The 24,038-nt window shown below is 47.3% G+C and overlaps 5 protein-coding genes and 2 non-coding genes across 7 annotated transcripts; 4 read left to right on the top strand and 3 right to left on the bottom strand.

Annotated features, from left to right (window-relative positions):
• The first annotated feature begins 119 nt into the window (after positions 1-119).
• On the top strand, positions 120-3,710 carry L228DRAFT_91405 (P-loop containing nucleoside triphosphate hydrolase protein). Its single transcript, XM_018336963.1, has 3 exons — positions 120-523; positions 583-2,161; positions 2,227-3,710. Exons 1-3 carry the CDS (start codon positions 155-157, stop codon positions 3,453-3,455), a joined length of 3,177 nt encoding a protein of 1,058 aa, XP_018189745.1. The 5' UTR covers positions 120-154; the 3' UTR covers positions 3,456-3,710.
• A 3,058-nt stretch (positions 3,711-6,768) lies between these two features.
• On the top strand, positions 6,769-6,840 carry L228DRAFT_t54. The gene has a single exon. It is a non-coding gene; the product is annotated as a tRNA-Ala (tRNA).
• Positions 6,841-7,534: 694 nt separating this feature from the next.
• On the bottom strand, positions 7,535-7,649 carry L228DRAFT_t42. The gene has a single exon. It is a non-coding gene; the product is annotated as a tRNA-Leu (tRNA).
• A 2,249-nt stretch (positions 7,650-9,898) lies between these two features.
• L228DRAFT_91398 (hypothetical protein) lies at positions 9,899-10,608 on the top strand. The gene has a single exon (XM_018336962.1). It carries the CDS (start codon positions 9,992-9,994, stop codon positions 10,463-10,465), a length of 474 nt encoding a protein of 157 aa, XP_018189744.1. The 5' UTR covers positions 9,899-9,991; the 3' UTR covers positions 10,466-10,608.
• A 3,060-nt stretch (positions 10,609-13,668) lies between these two features.
• L228DRAFT_245082 (hypothetical protein) lies at positions 13,669-15,348 on the top strand. The gene is made up of 3 exons (XM_018332078.1): positions 13,669-14,467; positions 14,540-14,702; positions 14,799-15,348. The coding sequence occupies exons 1-3, from the start codon at positions 14,025-14,027 to the stop codon at positions 15,129-15,131; spliced, it is 939 nt and encodes a 312-aa protein (XP_018189743.1). The 5' UTR covers positions 13,669-14,024; the 3' UTR covers positions 15,132-15,348.
• A 1,041-nt stretch (positions 15,349-16,389) lies between these two features.
• Positions 16,390-17,185, bottom strand: L228DRAFT_91328 (hypothetical protein). The gene has a single exon (XM_018336961.1). It carries the CDS (start codon positions 16,959-16,961, stop codon positions 16,488-16,490), a length of 474 nt encoding a protein of 157 aa, XP_018189742.1. The 5' UTR covers positions 16,962-17,185; the 3' UTR covers positions 16,390-16,487.
• Positions 17,186-17,410: 225 nt separating this feature from the next.
• On the bottom strand, positions 17,411-18,646 carry L228DRAFT_266545 (G1/S-specific cyclin CLN2; the record flags this gene model as incomplete). The annotated part of the gene is made up of 2 exons (XM_018334877.1): positions 17,411-18,400; positions 18,455-18,646. 2 exons carry the CDS (start codon positions 18,644-18,646, stop codon positions 17,411-17,413), a joined length of 1,182 nt encoding a protein of 393 aa, XP_018189741.1.
• Positions 18,647-24,038: the final 5,392 nt, after the last annotated feature.

The following is a 24,038-nucleotide window of genomic DNA, read 5'->3' as shown; positions in this document are numbered from 1 at the left end:
GAGCACACGGCTTTCCATGGTTCGGTGGTTACTCGATTGAGAACCTCACGTGACCTCGTGTTACCCCAGTTGTTGACGTCGCGTCTTCCCCAACACTTCCATTACGATAACATCTACGAAGCACCGAAACGAGAGCCCATGGAGACTACGGAGCATGGATACGATTCTACACGGCCTGAATGGCGCACAGCGCACGGCAGTGACCAGTCCCGCTTCGGTTTTACAGATTCTCGCTCCTCCAGGCTCAGGAAAAACCAAGACGCTTACGGCTCGTGTCGCGTATCTCCTCGCACATGATGGCCTTGACCCGACCAATATCATCGTTACGACCTTTACTATCAAAGCTGCCCGAGAGATGGGAGAACGGGTTCGCTCACTTGTCGGAGATGATTTAGGGAAAAAGCTTGTCCTTGGTACTTTTCACTCTATTTGTCGTCGCTATCTTGCCGTTTATGGTCACCTGATTGGCATTCAAAGACGCTTCGGCATCGCAGACAGCAGCGACAGCTTAGGCATTATCAAGGTAGTCGATCATTGAGGATAATCTGCGACGATTTGATGAGGGCTAAAACACAAGTATAGCGCATCATCAAGCGGCTCAAACTCAATATTGATCCTGCAGCAACTCGCACACGCATCTCAAACAGCAAGGCAAAAGGCATATCACACGATGATGTGACGGCAAAGAATCACACTTCCAAGATTCTCGATCAGCAGGAATTTGCAATTGCCTACCGCGAGTACGAATTGACTTTGGCTCAGTCAAACCTTCTCGACTTTGATGACCTCTTGGTCCGTTGCGTCGAATTACTTCAGCAGCACCCAAAATGTGTCTCAAAAGTGCAGGCCGTCTTAATAGACGAATTTCAAGACACGAATCACATCCAATTTGAGTTGATGTGTCTGCTTTCTCAATATCAAAAGAGAATCACCATTGTGGGCGACCCTGATCAAAGCATTTATGGCTTTCGCTCCGCAGAAATTGAAAACCTCAAACGCATGCAGCAGTGCTATCCAGACACGTTGACTGTCTTTCTCGAGCAGAATTACCGATCTTCTGGCTCAATCCTCCTTTCTGCAATGGAAGTCATTCAACAAGACTCATCCCGTCCAAACAATAATCTCATACCCACCCATTGTGTTGGCACCCGTCCGGTCCTGAGGAAACTTCATTCTGCTGCTACAGAGGCTTTATGGATCGTCACGGAAATTAAGCGCTCTCTTGCGCTCACTGGAAGCTTATTACGCCTTTCGGACTTTGCTATACTTGTCCGCTCGGCCTTTTTATCTCGACACATCGAGTCCGCTTGTGGCAAAGCTGGAATCGCATATCGCATGGTCGGCGGCTGGAGGTTTTACGACCGACTTGAGATCAAAATTCTTTTAGACTACCTCCGAATCATCAGTCATCCGGGAAATAGCGATGCGCTCGCTCGAATTATCAATGTGCCCTCCCGCAGGATTGGCGAAACCACCATCAAAAACCTCCTAGAAGAGGCAGAGACAAATTCAATGACTCTATGGGCTCTCATTAGCGGAGTCTTACGAGGAAACTTGACGTCCAAAATTAAATTCACAAAGGTAGCTCAGCAAGGGCTCTCATCACTTTCAAATCTTATAATTGAGTCCAGACAAATGCTCTCTGACTGCACCAAATCCAAGTTTAACCTCGTGGACCTGTTAGAAAACGTCATGAAAAAGTTGGCGTACAAGGAGTTCTTGGAAAAGACGCACTCTGAAGACCACGAATCCAGATGGGCGAATGTTCAAGAACTCGTGGCACAGGCATCCGATTTCTCACTTTCGATACAGAATGGATCCGACGAAGACGAAAGTCTCCCCGAAGTTGAGGAATTACCTCAACAAAAGCCCACATCCTTCGAAGACGGGCTCGCAAGGTTTCTTGCAAACGTGGCACTGTCCTCTGAAATCAAACCAGAGGACGCACAGGCCGGCATTAATGACCAAGTCGTAATATCAACCATCCATGCGGCAAAAGGTTTAGAGTGGCCTGTTGTATTTATTCCTGGAGCTTATCAAGGTTCCATACCTCACTCACGATCAGACGATATGGACGAGGAGCGCAGACTCCTCTATGTTGCAATGACACGAGCAAAAGCTCTGCTTTATTTGAGCTGCCCGACCAAAAATTCTAATCAAGGTGAGCGCGCTGCCTCGACTTTCTGGCTTTTCTGCTCTTTGACATGGAGGATTGACACGTTCTAGACTGCACAAAATTGTCTCAATTCCTATCTAGCGAGACTCTTGCGGCGCTTCTTCAGAATAAAGGCCCCTCTTTCACATCGGTCGTTGCCGGATCGCTCGCTCAAATACTCGGACGCAGCTGTCCGCCCAAATTGACGTTGCCAGAAAACCATGGCTTGAAGAGCTTAGAGGATGACATATGGCCACTTAATGGAGAAATGGTCGCAAACAATGGGGACCGTCACGACGGCTTGCAATTAGGCAATGCTCAGCATGCCGGAGAACGATGGTCCACGAAATTCACATCTTTGGAACGTCACAAGCTGTCCGCTCCTGGCGCTGAGCAATATAAAACTTCGCTTGCCGAGCAATCTCTGCCAATCACCATGCAACGCGACTCATCCTTTTCCATCTCCAATACCACAATTCAGAACGGCTTCATAAGTGCTGGACAACATTCACAAAATGCCGGCTTGACAGCTGAGCCATCGCGTCGTGAAAGCCATACCGATTTGGAAAATCGCACTGGCTGCAAGAGCTCAACAAAACCGTCGCGCCTTCCCGGGCTCCCCGAAATAGGTGAAAAGTCAGCGGCGATTGCAGGCGCCAGGCAATCTCGACTGACAAGCTTTTTTGCAAAGCCTGGCTCGGTCCAAAACAAGCTTGATATCGTCTCCAACTTCCCTCGCTCGTCTTTGGCAAATTCCCGGCTGGATACGGATATGGTTTCTACACATGTGCCCTATGAATTGCCTAATCTTCCTTGTGAGGTCTCTTATACCAAGAAAGCAAGAGGCACATCAAACTCGGAAGACAACTTTAGTCAAAGACTACAGGAAGAGCACTCTACAATTGGCGCCATTCCCCTGTCCTTGTCAAGACATCGACCGAGGGCACCTGTCCCGAGGAAGCCGTTGGCGCAGTTTTCACAAGAGCCTGCGTCTAAAAGGAAAGCATACACATTTCTTTCCAGCTCGCCTCCTCCGTTCGATCAATCCAAACAAGTCGCAGCTGAAGCTGAGCAAGCAGCCGGTGATCTCCAAAAAGATATTCCAAAGCAATCTATCGAACAAGAAATTCCCAGCGGTATTCGTCCTGCAAAGACATTTCACAATACAACGATTGCTGCACTCAACTCTTCTAATGGGACAATGAGGAGAACTCTCGGAGTTCGAAGGAGCATGAATGGATGGTCGGACAAAGGGAATAAGGCATTTGCGGTGCCCGCAAAACGCAACAACCCAGGATGATGCTTCACCGCCGGAATAGGAAAGCCAAAATCCAATCGTGCAAGACACGGGCTTCCCATCTCTCAAGAGACGCAAAGAAATCATTCACAAGAAGCCTATCACTATCGTGCCGGCACATTAAAAAATCTTTACTAGATCCAAACTCTGGAGATGAGCCTGGTCATTAAGGGAAAGGAAGTGACGCACCACTGGACCGAGATACTAGATTTGAAATTTCGAAGAGGCAGATATTCCGCCAAATTCGAGCAGAGGCTGTTGCCTTTCTCTTGCTTGATCCACGGTCTAGCGGTCACCGCGCGCCACAAACCTTAATTTGAAATGGTCTTGGGTTGGTCATCTCACTGAGGTTCCTAAACGATGAAAACGTTATATTCAAGGAGCGTGAACATGAAACCCAATTTTGTTTCTACATTGCATCAAGAACCTTTCCCTAGGAAGCTCACAGATCGCCGCGTACGGGCACTTGCGTTGCAAATTTAATTGGTGTATCTGTGGCAGGATTGCTTCGAGATGGAGAGGGAGAAAGGGGGAAATAGGTTTAGGAGGAATGCTTTCCAAGGACGGAAAAGCAAAAGGATAAAAGGAAAAAGAAGCCTTTCAGGCACCGATGCCACCTCTGATTATTGCCGCCAACAGGCATTGGCTCATTCCAAAATTGAAAATCTTGAGCCTAGAGGAAGACAAGGGACAGCAGAAGCTCCTTCACAAAAAAAAATAAAAATAAAAATAAAAATAAAAACCGAAAGATGGGAGCGAGTTCCCAGGCATTACGCCGGAAGCAAATGGAAGAGAACAACAAATCTCAAAGAGATAAACTCAACTTGAAAAGCAAAAAATAAAATAAAAAAATAAAAAACAAAATAGAAAAGACAAAAGAAGAAAATAGAAACAGGGGAAAGGGGGAAAGGACAAAGAGGAAACATCAAAGAGACATTGGCGGACGTGCGAAAGAAGTCGGATGGGTAGTGAAGAGACGAATGCTCGTTGAGCGACGGGAAGTTTTGTCGAAGACTGAGGAAGATTGAGGAGGATTGAAAGCTACGGCAATAGACAACGGAAAGTTGGATTTGAGGAGATGGAAGGAGAAACGAAGGACAGAGATCATGGGTGGTGCCTGAAGTTTGGGACCAAACCCCCAGGCTTGACGGACGTGTGGAGCAAAAAAAGCTTCATGTATGCGCAAGCAGAGACCTGTCCTTCAAGTGCCCCTTGTGAAAAGAGCATGAGCACTAAAGCATGAGCATTTTGAGCATTCCCACATGCTCGGCTTCGCGCGGCAGGTGCCACTCCCTTACTCGGTCGATTTACCTACTGTTGTGAGGAGCACCATCACCGGGGAGCAATTAAAAGAATTATCGCACCTGGGGAAGACCAGGGGGAAAATATCAAGAAGCGAAAGAACAAATAGAAAAATAAAATGAAAATAAAAGATAAAAAACAATCACCGAAACCTTTCGATGAAAAACATAAATACAAACAAACCAAAAAAAGAAGAAAAAAAAAAAAAAAAATAGGGGCTGGGGGAGTGGGCTGGGGGTGGAGGGGAAGAGAGATGAAGAGATCATACTCAAACGGTTCGAAAAAAAAAAATTTTGAATGGTACTCAGAAAATAATAAGAACAATGGGGATTTATCTGCCTTTCGATCTGAATCGAAATGAGTGGGAACCCCTTCGGTCAGCCCCGGATATACAAATATACAAATCCGGATCCGGAGCTGACGAATACTGCGAGTTTGCCTGGCAAAGGCAGCGGCAGTGCAGATTTAATGCATACGGAAGCTTTGCCCGCAATTTCGAGAGATGCGGCGGCTGTGAAGCAATATATGACCGCTGGGGCAAAGCCCGCAGTGCCTATTCACGGGTGGGGAGCTTTACAGAGACACCAACCCAAAGGACCCCTCGCTGATACAGATGATGATCAAGTCCATTATCCCGCAGCTCAATCGCTATTTTGTGCGGTCAATGAGCTGGAAAGAGCTCTTAGAAGAGCTTGGATGGGAGGTATCTGGGACTGTTTCGAAAGTCAAGTACGGACGGTTTTATGTGTCTCTCCTGTCATCATGTGTGTGTGCGTGTATAGCCAAGTCCGACTTTTCACCAGACCTCAATCCAATTGAGGAGCTTTGGGATGGAATGAAGGAGTGGCTACATAAGGGTCCTGTTCTTGGAAATTTTTCATTCTGCTGTGTCTGTCTTTCAGCATGTTTTCTTCCTTACTTACTGGTTCAGAGTTGTGGTCCTTTTCTAGACTTTACCAATCGGAACTATGAGCGCGCGCTGTCAAGATGTTATTGACGCGAATGAGGGAGCCATAGTATTGTCACTTACCCACAGTGCGATTCAAGACCGCAGCTCGAAAAACGAGTCCATAGGACCCTCTTCCATCGCCTAATCGGCTCCTGCATCGAGGATGGAAGCGCAGGAATCGAACCGGAGATTGGCTCCTGGGCAAGAGACGGGCCTCTGATTCAATGGATCAACCGGCTTGAAACTTTGTCAGCCAGGCCTTGAAACGAACTACTTTGTGTTCGTGGCATCCAAATGGCTAGGATACCATTAAATCGGTGGAGGACTATCCTTTGGAGCGACCCTGTTTCTCAAGCCACCCTGTATATCATGATATACAGGCATGAAACTGGACCCGATGACCGATTTTACCAGGGGTCCAAATTCAACATGACGCCGTACTACCAACGGCGGGTTTCCAGCTCCACAAATTGAAGCTATTCGGAACGCGACAATGCCACCAAAAGCGCGTCAAAATTCGAGAATAGCTTCTGAATGAGCACTTGCTACTACAGAATTGCAAGAGCAAGAACGGATCAAAAACACCACAAATTCTTCAATAACAAGGAGATCATGAGGGAATTATAGATGCGCAGATTTCATCAATGTATTCAGTTTTGGATTTTATTGCATGATAGAATGACTGTATCCAAAGTGACAAAAAAGCCTAACACACATTATTTTGTGTATTTAATTCACAGACTCTGTCATAGCCTTGGGGGCTGCATGCAGTATGAATGATAATAATAATGGTGGTTTTGGATTTAAGATAGTAATTTGTGGTCTAATTGCGAGATTTTTAATTCTACCTGCATATATCGTAGCGAGACCCCGCCAGCTGAATCGACCCGACCGTCTCACTTGCCCGACGATTTCGAATCTGAATCTAGTTGTCAGCACCACACGCGTGTTATCTCAACAACGAAATGTCACAGAGATACAGGGATGAGGAGCCAATAGAGCTTGTCGTCAGCTTGATTACTATACCTTCATATATTACCTATTTCGTCCACTTTCAATAACAAAGGGCAATTGGTCTAGTGGTATGATTCTCCCTTAGCATGGGAGAGGTCCTGGGTTCAATTCCCAGATTGTCCATTCATTTTTGACTTTTTTTTTGTCATCTTTTTATCTGCCCTTTTTATTCTTTATGGATCCTTTCATTTTTCATTGCTATTTCTTTGGTTGTTATATTTTTCTTTTCGTTTGTGGTCGGGCTGCAGAATGGAAATTGGCACGTAGCGCACGAGGAACGGGGTTGCATACTCGTACGGTAGGCGAGTGTGGTACAAGCGATTGAGCGCATCTGCCTGCGTGGCTTTGAGAAATGGTTGTTCTACGGGTGATACAAATAAAATATTATAGAGTGAGCATATGCACAGTAGAATGAGATGATTGTGGAGAGATTGATATCTCCTGGTGTCTTGAAACGATACAAGCAAGTGCCATTTCAATTGTTATTCGTAGGACACATGAAGCAGTAATGCGCGAAGCTCTTCTTACCTGAACTCCTGTCCCGCCTCCGGCCGTGTATTGCGGACTTCCTCGTTCCCTTGGGCATGTAAGAAGATTGAGCAAAAATGATAGACCACGTCAACTTGGAATTGTAGTTGTACTCCGTACAATCCGAGTCAATTCCATTCTCAATAACCCCCAATTAAAAACATGGAGCGAAGAAGGAAATGTCGAATCAAACCAATATAAAAGAAAATAAAAATTGGGAGGGAAAAAAAAACATAATAAATAAAACTAAAAGATAGAAGATAAAAAAAAAAGAAGGCAAAAAGATTGTTGATGGGAGTGGGACTCGAACCCACGCTCAGTTTCCCGAACCAGGAAATTACTAAGAAAGCAACTCTGTTAAGGTGACCTTAACCTGGCGCCATAACCAACTCGGCCATCCCACCGTTGTTGGAGAATCTGTGCGGTAATGTCAATGTTGTTCCGCCCTTTCGTGGCCTTGGACTCGTGTGAGGAAACGAACGAGGGGAATGCTATGCGTGAAGATAAGAACCAATCTACATGAGAGCCAAGTTAGTGGAAGGCAAATTATGGCGGGATATCAGGATTCATGAAATTGATATGGCTTGTATGATGGATAGGATGGTATTGTATTCTGATGATGGTGAGTTGGTGGATATGTTTTGGATGCTGATATTGATATATGTTACTTTATAGGAAATAGTTAGTTGTTAGGAATGGGTAAATAAATCCGACAACAACACCAAAAAAAAGGAAAGGAAAGGAAAGGAAAGGAAAGGAAAGAGGCGGGGAGAAAAGGAAAAAAAGAAGATAGCTAGAATTAAACAAAAATATAATGTCGCACTGGAAAAAAAAGGGAACTGCACTGGACCCTCGAGATCGAGGCGCGGTCGTGAACGAGGCGGCACCCTGCATCGACAGCGCAGGCAAGCATGTGATGATACGCGGTAGGCCTGCCCGCCAAGAAGTAGTGGAATGAATCCCCATCGTTTGCCTGAGATCCTCCTCGCTCGCCCCGAGGGAAAAAGCCACCGCTTAACCTTACCGTGCAACCAAGCCATTGTCCAGTTATTCCAACCGCGCCTTGATTTCGAGTCACAGTGAGACTTCAGAAATGTCATATGTACATTTTTCGGAGTTTCATAAGCGTTTCCTTCTATTTTTATTTCCCATTCTCCCGTGTTCGTGGGGTCGAACTTTTGTCGAGTTTCGTCTTTCAAGGGAGGATGACACTTTTCGACTTCCCTTACCTTTCTTTCTTGGGATTTCTCGTCCAAAAATAAACCCATTGTTTGCTGCAAGCAACCGGGCCTAGTGAAAAGTCATGAACGATGCAAAAGATAGATTCATTGTAACAACCAACCAGCCACATGAATTGGGACGAAACACTCGGGCTTACAATATGGGGCCGCCTTTGGGTTCCTGGGGTACTACTCCCTTTGGGAGTTGATGACTGGCTGCTCAGCCTCACCGCCTTGGAAGCCTCACCCACGGTAGCCCCATTTTGCACAGCCAAAAGAGTACGACCCCAGTACTTACTACTGCGACGTACTGTAGCTGCATTGGACCCCATGCAAACTGCCACTATACAGTAGTTCCTGTAGGCCGGCAAGTATAGTACAGCCGCGCCGCCAATATGGCAACAATGACGATTGTTTGCCAAAGGCCGTGTTTTTGGGGGAAGTTATTGCTCAGCCTCCGTGGCTGTTTTGCTTCGGTTTTGAAGAAATGATGATGACGATGATGAAAAACATTCACAAAAGCCTAACACTCAGATTATTAGCCCCAAGATATGACAAGTAACGTCGGGATGAACCGGGGGGTTCCAGATCTTCCTCGTGACAGAGATCAAGTACCTCCCACTGCGCAACAGTAGGTTGGTTGCCTGAAGCACCCACGCACTTGAAGCATTTCTCGCCTGCGTCAGGCACTCCACACACCCACCTCATGCGAAAATTAGTCACAGCTTCACAACCACCAGGAAAGCTATGAGGATGGGGCAGGGTGTGAATTGTTGTCCTCTGGTTCAATTGCACCCTTCACCCTTCAGCCTTCTGCAGGAACCGTGAAACCAATTGTGGATCATGACGCGGGAAAAGTAAAAGCAAAAAAGTAACAGAATCACACCCCCCCCATGGGGTCGCGGTTTGCGTTGGGCCGTAGCGTGTCCTCCACGATCCCCAAGAAGACGGAAAAAGCCCACACAAAAAGTGACGACTTATGCCACAAATCCTCCAATGACTTGAAATAATTCATCTTGTGAACTGTGGACGCTAGTAGAAAGCAAAGCCTCGCTTTTGGGGGGAACAAAATGTCTCACTGGCTTAGGCCGTGGCGCGGGTTTCCTCGAGAGTGCTCGTGGGGTGGAAAAGGAAAGAAGAGGAAAGGCCCCAGAAGAGAAGAATTAGGCCACCAACGTGAATCCTCTCGAATGCGCCCCAGATCCCGGTTTTCATCAACGTCACGCTTTTGGCTCGGCAGGCTTCAAACAAAGCATGACTCTTCCACTGTCTGTAGACCCGTTAGCACGACCACCCCAAGCCCGTTTTTTTGCCCCTTTCACCCCCCGTCAGCAAATTGAAGCTCATTGACAACAATTGCTTTCCATCCCTCCCTTCGATGACTCCCCATTTGCGTTTCTTTCTGTTGCTCTTTGCTTCCAGGGCGTCTAGTTTCAGGCCGCAAAGAATCGGGGCTGTTGCCTGGACCGAGAAGCCGCAATGGCCGTCACAGGAAAGGCAACGAACTTGGTTGCCTTGCTCTCCAGATGTATTCTCACTCACGAGAAGAGTGTCGCCTTAGTTACCAGGCAACGACGTTTTGGGGGGGGGTCACTTTGACTGTCTCCTACTATTGTGGCTCATCCTTTTTTACTCTACCGGTAATTCTGTGCTTCGGATATAAATTTCACCTCATTCTCCCCTTCAGCATCGCTTCTCATCAAGACTCAATCACATCAAAAAGCCTCTTAAAGCATAACTGTCATACATTGTCTTTGCATATATTATCTCTCAACACCCCAAGCCTTTTGCAAGGAAAGAAATGTCCTACGACCGCTACGGCAAGCCTGTTGTTCATACTTCATCACCAAGATCTACTCTCAGCTCTGCCTACACTACGAATAGCACTGCCAGCAAGGCCTACACCCAGGCATACCGAGAGCCAGCAATCTACTCTCCATATTCCTCATCATCGAGATCGTCTCGAGATTACTACATCGCCAGCCCCATGCCTAAATTGAGCAGCGCCAGTACTGGCCGTGGATACGGCAGCTCGCCTTCCGCAAACAGCTCGAGTTCTTCGAGCTATGGGCAGGGTGGAGCCACAAGCTATGTCGTTCGGACTCCAAGTGCAGGAAGTATGTGAAGCGATACAACTCTGCTGTAACTTGGATATCACATCATACTGACATTCTTGTAGCAAATAACCCCAACGGATACTCCGCTATCGAGCGGACTGGGCCCAGCGGCCAGTCGGTAGTCGTACATAATACGGGTGGAAAGACGTACGACCCTCGACGAAAGTAACTATCCAATGCCACGAAAGAGGATCGGACGAGATGAAAACAAGTCACATGGACTATGAACGAATTCGACTTTTTCTTTGTTCTCTGGGTATATTATTGGCGGTGGATCTCTAAGCATCCGTGTTCGGCATTTTGAGATTTTCTTGCCGCTATTGGATTTGTGTCGTTTCATGAATGTCTGGGATCAGTTGAGCGTTTTTGGAGGGAACGAATGTTATACTGGCGTCGGGTAAACTTGGTTGTGCTTGCATCAGGATGGAGTCCTCTCTTTGACAATCTAGATATTGAACATTTCGGGCCTTTTGTTGTTATCGAGAATACTTATCAATGCAAATTAGATTGATATCCTCGTGAGATACTTCATTAATACTCGAGTGGGCTGTGCGCAAAACAGGTCTTGTTATGTTATTGCCAGAAATCGTCAAGCCTCCCAGAAAGGTCAACGCCGGACCTATAATACGCAAAGTAAACCGCCGAGAATAGGAGATACTTACCTGGCTATCTACCTAGGATGATGGCAGAATGATTATGTACCCAGCGCCTCAGGTTTGAACCTTTGACTCGCCGTCAATGTGTGATAATTCGCCACAATATGGCCTCCAACCCCAAGTTTAATCCACGAATTAAATATTTTATCCCGGTGAGAGATGTCAAATGGTCTGAATATTGAGCCAGAAAATCATCTCAATTTCCATCGTTCCAAGGTTTCAGACACTTGCCCAGTAGCCAGCCATAAAAACCATCAGAAGAAGAGCCGATGTACGGGTTGGGGTTTTCAGGTTTGTCACGTCTGAGACGACAGGAACACTTGCGTCCAGTAGTTTTCGAATGCTCTGCCAACTCGCGATCAGGGAAAGCTAGGCTTCATTCAGAATCGGAAAAAAGCCTAACCGACCGAAGAGACAAAAAGTTCCACAGGTATACAAGGGTCAATGATGTTGGACTCCGTGGTCTGGAATCTGACAGGGGTGGGGACGTCGAGCACGCCGGAAAAGTGTAGCATCGAGACGAGCGATGGTACCAAGGATCAAACGACACCGGTGGCCGCACTAAGCAGAGAACCAGAAGTTTGCCGTTGCTCTTAAGGTTATTTCAGATGGTAAATGGTTGACAAGTTGCACCGCCCAAGAGGTAAGATAGGCATAAGCCATCGAAGGGGGAAGGGCCTTGAGGCTAAGAGCGCCACGTGAGAGCGCATCTCAATCGTGGCCTAATCGGGGAAGCGGGTGCTTTACTCGACTCGGAGAGGAACTCAAATTATCGTGGAAATTCTGTAGAGAAAGATGTAACGTCGAAGCCAAGACTGCTAGCAACCAGAAGGTAGGCGGACAATAGGAAGAGTTCGAAGTGCGAAGTGTGAAGTGTTTCTCCATCTGACCGAAGACAAGGTCGTTAAGTCTGAAAGCCAAGACAGCGCTGTTAATTTTCTCCTCTCATCTCTTTTCTCTTGCCTTTGGATATGTTAGATTCACACTTTAAAAAAGGAAATGATGGCATAATTGAAACCATTCAGAAAGCGGAGCAGTAATACTGCTGATACTGCATGGAAATTTCGGCGTGATATAATCGCACGCAGCTGTCCCACCTAGAGACTGAGAAGCTGGGCATAAATGATGACAACATCTCTCTCCATCTCTCTCTCGGAGTTAAAGCGCTTTGCTAGGGTTAATAAGCTCAATGTATGATAAAACCTGGGATCAGAGAAAGAAATCCCGGGATCCCAAGAGGTGTGGCAGATGCGGAGAGGGAAGATGGTGAGACCCTTTTTGGTTTAGCGGGGACGGCAAACCCCACACGCCATGGCCAACCGGCCCAAGGGTGGAGCCATATTATCGGCACCTCGTTTACCCCACAGCAGCCGGCAAGTTGGTACTTACTGTGATAATAATGATGCTCCAATGCTTACCACATGCCATATACTGAGAGAGGAATCAATAGAGAGACAAGTCCAGTCGAGGGAGGTCTTGGTAGGGTATAGAAATAGAAGATATCACAAATGGATTACAAATCTGCATAATCAGGGAGTGCACACATTCGTATAACCTATCTCCCCCCTCCCTCTATATTACACAGTTACGTGTATATGCTCTACGCGAAAGCGGCGGCCGTGATTCTGAAGGAGTATATTGGATACTGGCACTGCCAAAAAGGGTACTCGATTTTCTGCTTGCGCGTACGGACGTACCTTCTCATAATATTTGTTCCTTGGCAATACACATCGGTGACGTCAGCCCAAAGTCTTGAGAGTGAAGCAGAGAGCACTCAGGATGGATATCCTCTTGGAATTGGGAAATATTAACAATGGGTTTCATTGCTGCAAAATATCTTTGCTGGGGATGAGTGTCAGATTAAGGATCCATGCAATATGTAATGACGGCGGGAGAGCAGCAGACTTTGTCCTGCATCGGGGAGCGGCACCAGGTTGGGAAGCAGTCCCGGTGAGACGGCAGGCGCATCTTCCTCTTCCGACGTCCCTCCAATGGGCTTGGGGCATTGGGAAGCTTCTCATCCTGAGCTCCCCCCAGTGTTGATGCGACGACAACACTCCTAGTGCAAGAGCTAATAGCTCGATCCGAGCAGTTGATACCAAGCCAACCCGCTGCAGGTGCATGGCCTTTGGTCCGACGACTCTTCCTTACCTGGTCGGGTTACAAAGCTCGCAACCCATGACTCTTAGAACCAGGTTGATGCTTTCATGGGGCTGGTGATCGGCCGCCCAAGGCATACTCGCAAAAGTGAAAGTGTGAAGCGATACGGCCCATCTGCCGCTGCTCCGACCCGCTAAAACTTCTTTCCCCCCACATTTAGTAAATCAAAGCCACTTTTTGCGTCTTGCATTGACCTCGTCATGACCCCTAGTCAGTATCGCCCAAGACAAACCCCTCTTCCCCAAGGTCAAACTAAGCTCCACCAATCCTTTGCCCAACCCTCCCCAAGACCATCCGAATTCTTTGTAATGCAATAGAGGACTCTTAGTATCCACGGCAGCGATCATCGTACCATTTCTCTACCCGGCATGGAGCAATTGCAATCCGGATGCGAGGGGTAAGCAGAGCTCCAAGAAGACCCCATTTCTCCGCACGTAGACGTATAAAATGCGGCCCCCGTCACTCAGGTCCTCGTGTCTGGTGTAACTTGTTTGAGTGTTTGATTCAGGAGATTGATATCTCTGCTGCCCATACTCTAAATTTTGTGTCGATTTGTTTTGATAGGTTGTGGAGTCACCATTGATTGATTGATTGAAACATCATAAGGGCACGACCACATTCTCGAAATGGCCGCCGCACACGACCGCACTGATGCTATGCCTGCGGACAAGGAATACTCTGAAGGCTCTGCTTCGCATCATGTAAATGGAGCAGGAGCAGGAGCAGGACCTGGAGTTCCAGCTGGAGCAGGATTTGGAATTGGAGGCCATCCTGAGCAGATGAATCCCCGCACTCGAGTCTGGGATTATGGTGGAAATCCTCTGGCCCGTTTGGATACCAGCGACTCGGCCAAGTTACCCGCCTTTGGTGGTGCTTTCCAGCCCGGTCTTTATAGTCCTCCGACTCGCAAATTTGGAAACCCAGCGCCATTGGGACTCTGCGGTTTCGCCCTGACCACCTTTGTTCTTTCTTTGATCAACATGCGAACGCGTGGTATTGCGGCACCTAATATTGTTATCGCATCTGCGTATGGTTACGGTGGACTGGTGCAATTGCTTGCTGGCATGTGGTAAGAAGAATCCACTTCCTAAACGAATAATACAAATTGTACCGTATTTATGACGTTATGGTGATTTTATAGGGAAATGGCCGTTGGAAATACTTTTGGTGCCACTGCGCTTTCTTCATATGGCGGCTTCTGGATCTCTTTTGCCATCACCCTTACTCCCGGTGGATTCCAGATTGTTTCCAGTCTCGGTGGTGAAGACACAGCCTTCTTCGACACTTTTGGGTTTTATTTGATGGTAAGTAATCATGGCTGCTTCTTTCTGCAAATTCTCTTTTGCAGGTTCTGGGTTGCTCTGTTCAATAATCAGTGATGCTGAATGACTCGCGAACAGGGGTGGTTTATTTTCACCACGCTCCTACTGTTTGGAACGTTTCGATCCACGGTCGCCTTCTTCAGTCTCTTCTTCTTTCTGGACCTTGCCTTCCTTTTGCTAGGCATAGGCTATCTTCAGCGCAAGGACGGCATGCCAAGGGTTCCTGTCATCAAGGCTGGCGGCTTCTTCGGTCTTTTGGCCGCTTTTATGGCTTGGTACAATGCTCTGGCCGGTCTCCTCGATCGATCCAACAGCTTCTTCCTAATCCCTGTCGCCCATTTCCCTTGGTCTGAGAAAGGCCGCGAGGCGCGTCGAGCCTCCGCCCAGTCCAACGAGAACAATGATGTGTAAATAGTCTAATCACTTTTGAGGTTGTGGTAATTGGGATGACTGAAATATGCTGTTTACCGGGCGTTGCTCCGCAACTGGCGCCGTGATTCATTGATTTGATTTTTATTTTCGTTTGTGATTCCCTGGACACAGTTTTTGTAGCCTCATAATCTCAAAGCAAAACTTGTTGATATATAATTGTTCTTTTTGTATTTTTCCTTTTTTGTCTATCAGGCTCAAACTCATTATTTGCTCTCTTTGTTTGGCGTTTTTGAAAGTGATCATGACCTGTTCTTGCGTCCGGGTGTTTTTGGTACTGCGCCTTCTCGCGGTTTCTGCCCTTCTCTAATTCGTGAATGTATTTTCTAGGGCTTATGGTGAGTGAGCGAGTAAATAATCATAATGCATCTTCACTCGTACTATGTGCTTCTCTATGCGAACAGTGACATCCGTTCTCATGCTGGACATGATGAGTCTCTTCTCAAGCAACCACTGCGCGGCTTAGGACTGCCAACATAAGGTGTTGGGAACTACTGTCTCAGCCAATGCCTTTTTCATGCTCTCAAAAGTCAAAGGTTGGTAGAATCAGAAGTTAGCGTTCATGTAACAACTCGACACCTCAGCCAATTATTCCTTTGAGCGATGAAGAGAGCAGCAGCCTGGTTAATTGCAGTCTGCTTCTGGTCTTGACGTGATTCATCATATCAATTTTTATCTTATCTCCAAGATCAGATACCATTTACCCCTTTTTCCATTTCTCAACTTTCACATGATTCCTCACAAAAAGGCACGATACATCTATTATGGTAGATCCTACTGCATTCAAAGAGCACCGACGTATGGCCGAGGGTTCGTCAGCCAGGAGGCTCTCGCTCGGAACCATGATACTTGTGTCAGTCCGGTCGCTGATTATGTTTGCCTATCAGCAATAACATTGATGCATGAGCTACCCCGTGGATGTCTAGGAATAATTTATTTTATGGTCATATCCTGAAAAAGCAAACAACGCGAAATTAAATCGTTCGGCACTTCGGACCCGAAAAGGTGAAAAGAAAAAAGGGCGAATTTTGCAGCAACCGTTGCCTAGACTACTGTACAGAGTAATGCTCCATAACTCGCCGGCCCCTTTTTTCTTATGGGCCTTTCGCTACATATTTTCCCTTTGTTCTACGCAAGTATGATCGTCGCACTAAAATAGTCAGGGCTCTCTTCGAGTTCATTAGAGTAAGCCAATCACGGAGCAGTGTAAGATTCTGGAAAGAATCTATATTACAATATTTTGGAGCTCGTCATTTCAAATGTGGAGTAGATTGGTCTAATTTAGGCTTAGAATCTCCGTGTAGGTTTCAGGAAACGTTTTCAACGAGGATTACGACGCTATGTAGAAGCCGAAGCCGTATGAACATAGCTTGGTAAATTGGAAAGGAGAATTGTGGCTGACCCGACCGCAAATTGATGAATAAATTTTTTCGTTCCTCTTACATACAGAGCCTCGAAGGTGTGAAAGCATTTGTAATGTGTAAAAGAAACAAATAAAAAAAATGCGTTTAGGGGCAAATTTGGCGGGGTTCTGATCCATGTATTTGAGAAGGGTATCTTCGCTGCCTCAGCAAGGAAAACGAAATTAGAGACAACAGGGTTAGCGACTGTGGCGAGCGGGCGCAACATTGGCGGAAGTGAGACCAAGCTCAACCTCCAGAATGAGCCCTGCCGTATGCGCAGAAAAGAGAGAAGTCGCAAAGCAAAATGAGATACTCTCCATTTCGGCCACTCAGATTTTGCAATTTCAAACCCAATTCCTTCCAATCTTCTTAAGAGCTCTATCACGGAGTCGATGACGAGCTTGCCCATACGTTGTAAATACTCCGTAGACAATGTCAAACAACTCCGCGAATAGAAAAATACTTTTGCTTTCCTCCACTGTTTTTCCCGAACATATTGTAAGCAATAAACGACCTTGTGAGATGGTATTCTTGTGGTTAAGAGAAGTGCTCGCTAAAATCGACAATGAGATTATAAGAGAAGGACAAGAAGAGAAAAGAAAATAGATGCTTGCTTGCAATGCTAGATAAGTAGAAGGAATGCCATGCATATACAAAGATGCGGTGCTAAGTAAAAGCTGTGTATGGAGGATGAAACGGAGGTCAGAAAAACAAAGCAGTGAAGTCGGAGATTCTTAGGCAAGTCAACTGAATGCTAGAGTCAGTGACATGGATATGGTTCCAGGTCGCCTACAAGCATCGTGGACTATATGGGGAAAGACTTGAGCTCCAAGGCTAGTGACATCCCATGAAAACACTCTACCAAGCGCTTTGCTGGTACGTGTACTCCGTGTATTGCTGAGGTTGATGGACAGTCTGTTGCGGAGACGCCGTACGACGTCCTGGTCCGTAGGCTTTTTCGTGTTGCGAAGCTTCGAAATTGCCGCCATTGGGGGTAATAGGGGGAGTCATGTAACCACTGGGCATCGACAAGGGATAATGACCCTTCTCAGGCGTATGGGGACCGAATTCACCCAAAAGCTCCAACTTCTGCTCGCTTGGCGTCTCGCACTGGGGCGTAGGCGGCGCATAGCGCTTGGCAATGGAGGCTTGCCGCAGTAAAAACTCTTCCATAATCCTGGACACGTGGGATAGGTGAGATGAGGCGTACTTTCTAGCGAGCACAGTGGTTGGTCGGTGCAGTTGTTGAGAAAGGGTAACGACGGTAAGAGAATCGTATTGTCCTGCCCATTCAGACTGATGAGGCTGCACACGACCCAGGATGCACCTCGCCAGTGCCAACGCAGATCTGGCCAAGACTGACGGTCGAATAGAGACAAATTCCTTGTGGAACAGGGAAATCTCGCAAATGTAGCGGGTCATATGCTCGACTTCGGGATCATAGGTGGATTCGGAAAGCAGAAGTTGGATAAAGTTGTCCACAGTAGGATGACCAATGATCCAGTTGAGGGTTTGCAGGACATGCCACTCCATCTGTATGAACATATCGTCATCGTAAAGTGAGCAGCAAATAGACTTGAGTTCTGATATGGTCGGAATTCGGTCCTTGCGATCACCATACTTGGCAGCGACAAGCAGTGAAGCACAGCCGACTAGCTGGTAGTGACGCTTGTAAACAACCCGTTTCGAACAGTAGCGGTCCAGAAGGTTAATGGCGAGGAACAGTGTCTCCGGCAAAAGCTGAAAAGCCGAGTGAGCCTCAATCAAGAAATCGAGCAGGTACGGTCGCATGAACCACTGGATTTCGGTTTGAATGTCTATAGAGGCGACATCTGGAAGTGTCTCGGCCTTGCAGCAAGTTAGCAGAAAACTTTACTAGTAGTCAATATGCCGAGGCATTACCTCCATCTGCTCCATGTGTTCCAGGACATCGTCCTTGTACTCTTCGCTCGCTATTTTCGACAGCTCAGCTGCGATCCCATTTTGCCGTGCTCGGTTGACAAGTTTGGTTCGTTCCCTGCTTTCCGCTTGTGCTGCGTAGTAACCATTGTCGTGCGTTTCCACAAAGTAGCTATCGCACTGAGGATAAGACATGGCTGAAATGTTTCAATCTTAGAATGCGTAGTAAAATCCAACGGGGTGGTTGTAGTGAATGGACGTCAGGCTCTCCAGGATACCCCTCGACGATAATTATCGACTAGATGCAAAGACGAGAAAAATTATAAAATGAATGTATGATGCTGAATAAAATGCGATAAGTTCGACCGAAAATGCAAACGACGAATTAAAGAGAGTGGCTGTCGTAGAATTACTGTAAAAGGAATGACTGTGGGTAAATTGAGCGTCGAGGAGATCTCGAGTGACTGGAGACTAAACCGCCAGAAGCAGCAAAGAGCGCCAGTTATAAGAGATCAATAGAGCGAGCCTATACTATGCATTGCAATCATTCATTAGCCCCCTGCTCTCCTAGGACGCCCTGACGTTAGGGCGATAAGTTTGGGCTAGGAATTGGCAAGCGACCGAGGGGCGTGTTCGGTACCTGACACCACCCTCGTGCGCTTAAACCTTGGAAACACACCTGAAATGAATTATATTATCGGACTGCGAGTCCAGGTAAAAGGAGTGGCTTGTAGTTGGTGAGAAAAGCGACTGCGAAGAGAAGAACTGGGGAAGATCCCTTGCCGGCGAGATGATGTGGCAATCTGGCAGCAGCGACATCCAAGTCCGAAAACTGGAATGGCACAAACGGGCTTCTATTACAGGGAGGATAGGGTTGTGGAGGAACGCGAGCAGTACACAGCTTCTCTTGCAAAGCACGAATTAACGTCTCTGCACTGGTCTGCCGTTGCTTTCGCTTGATCGTGAATTGGCGAGAAATTGGAAGAATGTGGAATGTAGTTACACCCTTAACGAGCACGAACACTATGCAAGGGCATGAGATTAGCCGGGAGATCTCCTTTAATACAGCATTGCTGTTATCTAAAACACCCTCGAGGGCAATGCAATTCACACGCTCGTGAATTGAAAAGGACAATATAGAATCGTGAAGCTGGGGATAAGCATGAGACAGGTATGATACCTTTTGTGAAGCAGACACGGCTTGTGAGAGTTGATGACGGTGATGATGCTAGTCCACAAGAAAGGAAACAGTATCTGCAACGAGAAAAAAGTATTAGTGAACATAATCTCAAAAATCAGACTCGCATCAAAATAGCTCCGACAATCCCCCGAAACAATGAATTATCTCTTTCTCGAACCATAATCCCCCACACCAGTGATGCACAAGTGTTATATCATCAATCAAGACCCCTGCAGTGATGAGATAATTCATTCCCGATATATGATAAAGCTTCACCCATAGAACCTCCTTGGATGGCAGCTGTCCGGGTGATTCGCGGCAGCTGAGACCAGTGAAGGGGGTTGCCTTTTTTCGCTCCACATGCCAGGTCCTAAGCGGAGGCAGTGCTCCAAGTACTCCTCGCATAGAAAATTTAAATATCCAGGTTTACCCCCAGTCTGTCACCAGGACAATGTATCGAGAATTGTGGACCCAGATATAAACAGTCTGCCTTGGGAGGATGACCTTTGGTGACAAGCAGCGTGGGAAGGACGTTCATCACCGCGGAGCGTATGTCCTATATATATCTCTCACATACGTCAAAGTCATCAAGTCCAACGGCCTATGACAATTGACTGTATCGACCCTCCAACATGTGCGTTTCATCGATCAACGCAGTTTGAACTGATCGGACCACCCCAGCCCCAGCTCTTGGGGTCTGCAAATACGAAAGAGAAAATTTTCCACTCACAACAAGGCTAAGAGCCGGAATTGACTTGACTGTTTTCTCAAACGACGGTTTCGATGTCAGAACGTTCACAAAGTGGAAGTGACCGAGTCCGTTTGGTTCATCGAGTCCACAAAAGGCCACGACAAGGGGATCCAATTGCTCGACCGACAGTCGACGAGAATGTCCTCTGGCTTATCGTTCGTCACCGACGAATCAGACAAGCTCACCTTTGCTTCTTGTTCAAGCTGCCAGTGCTGCTTGAACTGAAGCTGTGAGAGTATATGAGGGTAAGGAAGATAGGAGGAGACGGTCGGTCTATGGAAGGTTGTTGAGAAGATGTGAGAGGGTAAAGTAGAGTTTAGAAATCTGGAATTAGACTCCTGATATAATGAAACTACCTCCAGAGTCCGACCGCAGAAGAAGAAGAAGAAGGAGAAGGGGAGAGGGAATGATGAAGAAGGAAGACGGATGAGGAGAGGAGGGACAAAAGGATGAGCTCGGGGTTTGCAGCCAAGAGTTCGGAGAGGAGAGCAGGCGAGCTGTAACATCTACTACAGTACTACAGTACCACTACTGCTACGACTGATCGACTTACACAGTTGGCGTATAGAGCGCGATGTAATACCGTACGGGTCCGTTCCGCCACTCTAGTGGTGCAAGAGGTAAGGTAATAACACACACGCTGGCCTGTCTGCTTGCCTGCTTGCCTGCCGAAACGAGAGGCTTTGAGCCTATGGTGTCCCACAGGCGAGTCCTCACTGCCTCTCCTTCCTTACCTGGGACTAAAACGAAATCTAACCACTTGCGCCAATCCAACCCGGCACAAATGCTAAAGATGGGGCAGCCCCCTGGTCCGTTACAGGCACTGCCAATGAAAGACAGCCATCGCGTGAGGACTATCTCTCACAGTCGCAATAGTTAATCATTCCCACACTACTCTTCCTGCCTGCATCCAAGTCTCCCTAATGAGAGACCCGTACCGTGGTGGACACGCGCTCCCTCACGCCCGTCTGTTCATGGATCCCCCAGCCTGGGACTCGTTCGTTGGCTGGGACGCTAGATTTGAATTCGACGAGAGCCCGACGGCGGACTGGCGAACACCAGACACCAGACGCCTCAACTGAACCCGTCCTGGCACAAACGCCCAGTGCGTGCATTGTCGTAATTATATGGGGGCCTCGCGTCTCTGCTTCTCATTTCGTTTCAATTCGTTTCAATTTTACCTGCCTCAAATCATCTGAAGCAATTGGGTTGAGACAGAATCGTCCCCTTTCCTCTGCATGCACAAGTGCGGGTTTGACCCAAATCGGCCTCCTTTTTTCTTTTGCTGTCTCCTTTTTACTTCTTTTATTGAAACTTTCTGTCTGAGGCTCGCCTCGCGAGACGAAATGCGTCTGGGCTTGTTCAGACCGGCCTCCAGGCTAATCGGGACTCGTAAGTTTCCGTATCGTTATTTTGGCTGTTGGATGATGCCCCTCCGCTCAGCTGGGCCGCCCATCCCCTACGACCAATATGGGCTATCTCCGCGCTCTGCACTTCCCTGTTTCTGTCAAGCCACAGACAAACCGTAACCTGCGCGCGTATCTCCAATGCGTATTAATCCCTGAGAATCATCGGCAATGCTACGTACGAAACCTAGGTATTATTAAGATCATGTACTGTACCTCCATACGTACCTCATCATTCGAACAAGCAAAAATGCCCTGTTTCGTAGTGCTCTCTAAACGGCGTCTCCTGAATACTGATTTGACCGGGTCATGGCATGATGTGAAATGTCGAATCGGTTTAGCTCAACACGCGCTCGCGACGCATTATTCTACACTCCACTCTCTAAAAGGACAAGATGCTGCAGGTAAGATAAGCAGATGATGCGTACGCTCTTTATTACACTATTCTTGTCGCCTTTGAAGCAAAACTTTTGACGATCGAGCTGCTTGTGGTAAACGCGATTTTGTCAGCAAGCCTCGAATAAAGGCAATAGGTAATTGCACTGAAACGGCATTCGAAACTTGGAATTGGATCGCAAGATCTACGGATCAACTTCTTGTCCCACAGGTTTCCTGTCTTCGGCGGTACTCGCTCCTTTTGTTGAAAAGACTCACGCGGAAGCCGAGGTGTCTCCATCCGTGAAATGTACTTCGACTGTACCTCGCTGGGGCGCGGCTTGGCGAGTCGCAGCTCCACTTTGCAACGCGTTGATCGCTGCTCGAAGGGGCAGCTTTCTGACCATTCAACTTGAAATCATCTTCACAGGCTTTAAATCTTCAAACGCCTAGAAAATGCCTGGAGATTGGAATGTTTTCCAAAGCACTGTCATTAAATCCTGTGGCGCATACTGTCTCCTCGCGTGTCAGTCGTGTGGCTGGTGATTTTCTCGGTGCCACGGGGCTTCCAAAGGTGCGGCTCAAGTGCACCCCATGACCGCGCTAAGTATAATTTAGTTTAGCCCCGGCAAGACCCAGTGGAGCCCGAGAGGCGGGACGGGGTACAAGCGGATCTTGGGACTTTGGGACGTTAGGTAAAACTTCGCTCGCATGGCCAATCATGATGCCTCGCGAGCACAGCTCTCGGTGTGTTTTTAGAGTAGCACTACTCCGAATACGTTGGTGCTATGGTAGGCATTCACTGACTTTCTTAAGTCCAGGTGAATTGTGCGTCCACAGAATTCTATATTGAAGCTTCTGGAAAGCAATATGCCTCATCAGAATAATTGAGCTAGTATATCAAAGAAGTTGTCCTGATACTTGGTCTTTTGATGCAAATTTTCTGAGTCAGGGAATCAAACGAAGCCAGGCCTCTCTGCACGAGAAAAGACACAGTGCATCCGATTATTACGCAGTTTTTCTTAGTAGGTACGGAGAAGCCCCTATGATGGGACGTCATTGTTCGATTCGATAGTGTCCTGACCGAATGGGCTCATGCGGGTTCGCGAAACATCCCTTGCTTCTTCTTTGTCATGGCCTTGGGCGCGGGCTCCAGCGGGCTCGTTGGCTCTCAACTATAAAAATTTTCCCCCAACTTTCGCAGCAAATCAGATTTCATAGAATTTGTCAACTTTTTGCGTTTTCCGCAACAAATCTACTGACACGCTCAATGTTGCCTCTGGCAACAAACGGAAGAAAGGCAATGAGCGTTGAAATGTCTGATTTGGTCCGAGAACTTTACGGTGAACAGGAGACCGCTAGTGATCGCTGACTATACTCACCTCAAATGCGGGGCGTTGGTCAAAAGCAATTCGCGTGTTCTACTGCTTTATTGACACCCTTACTGGTTAACCGCCGCCCCGGCACAAAACTCTGAACCGCCGGCGTACGTTCTCGGTGTCATCGGGTGGAGCAAGTCTCTACCCTCACGTCAGAAAAGGTGGAGGCATACAATTTTCTTCGTTTTTCGCCTTGACGGTGAGAGAAGGATCTTCAATTCGAAAAAGACTTGACCAAATTTTGTGTCAAAGAAAAGGCAAACACCGCCCTTGCTAGCAGTGGACCCTGCCCCAATGATGAAAGCGCCCCGCTACCAGCAAAAATATTGGTTGAGAAAACTTCCAGGCTACTCATAAAACCTTTTAATACTCGTACCGTGTCTTTTTGAAGCCGTAATTCCGCAATACGCAACGGCTCATATGCATTAGATTGCTGCACTACTGACGAGTGTTTGATAGCATAACCACAGGTTGGACGCTAGGTTTTTCTGGGCAG

This window comes from Xylona heveae (assembly GCF_001619985.1).
Source record: "Xylona heveae TC161 unplaced genomic scaffold L228scaffold_3, whole genome shotgun sequence".
Taxonomy (NCBI): Eukaryota; Fungi; Ascomycota; class Xylonomycetes; order Xylonales; family Xylonaceae; genus Xylona; species Xylona heveae.
The sequence above is the reverse complement of the archived record's forward strand: the minus strand, read 5'-3'. Positions and strand labels throughout refer to the sequence as shown.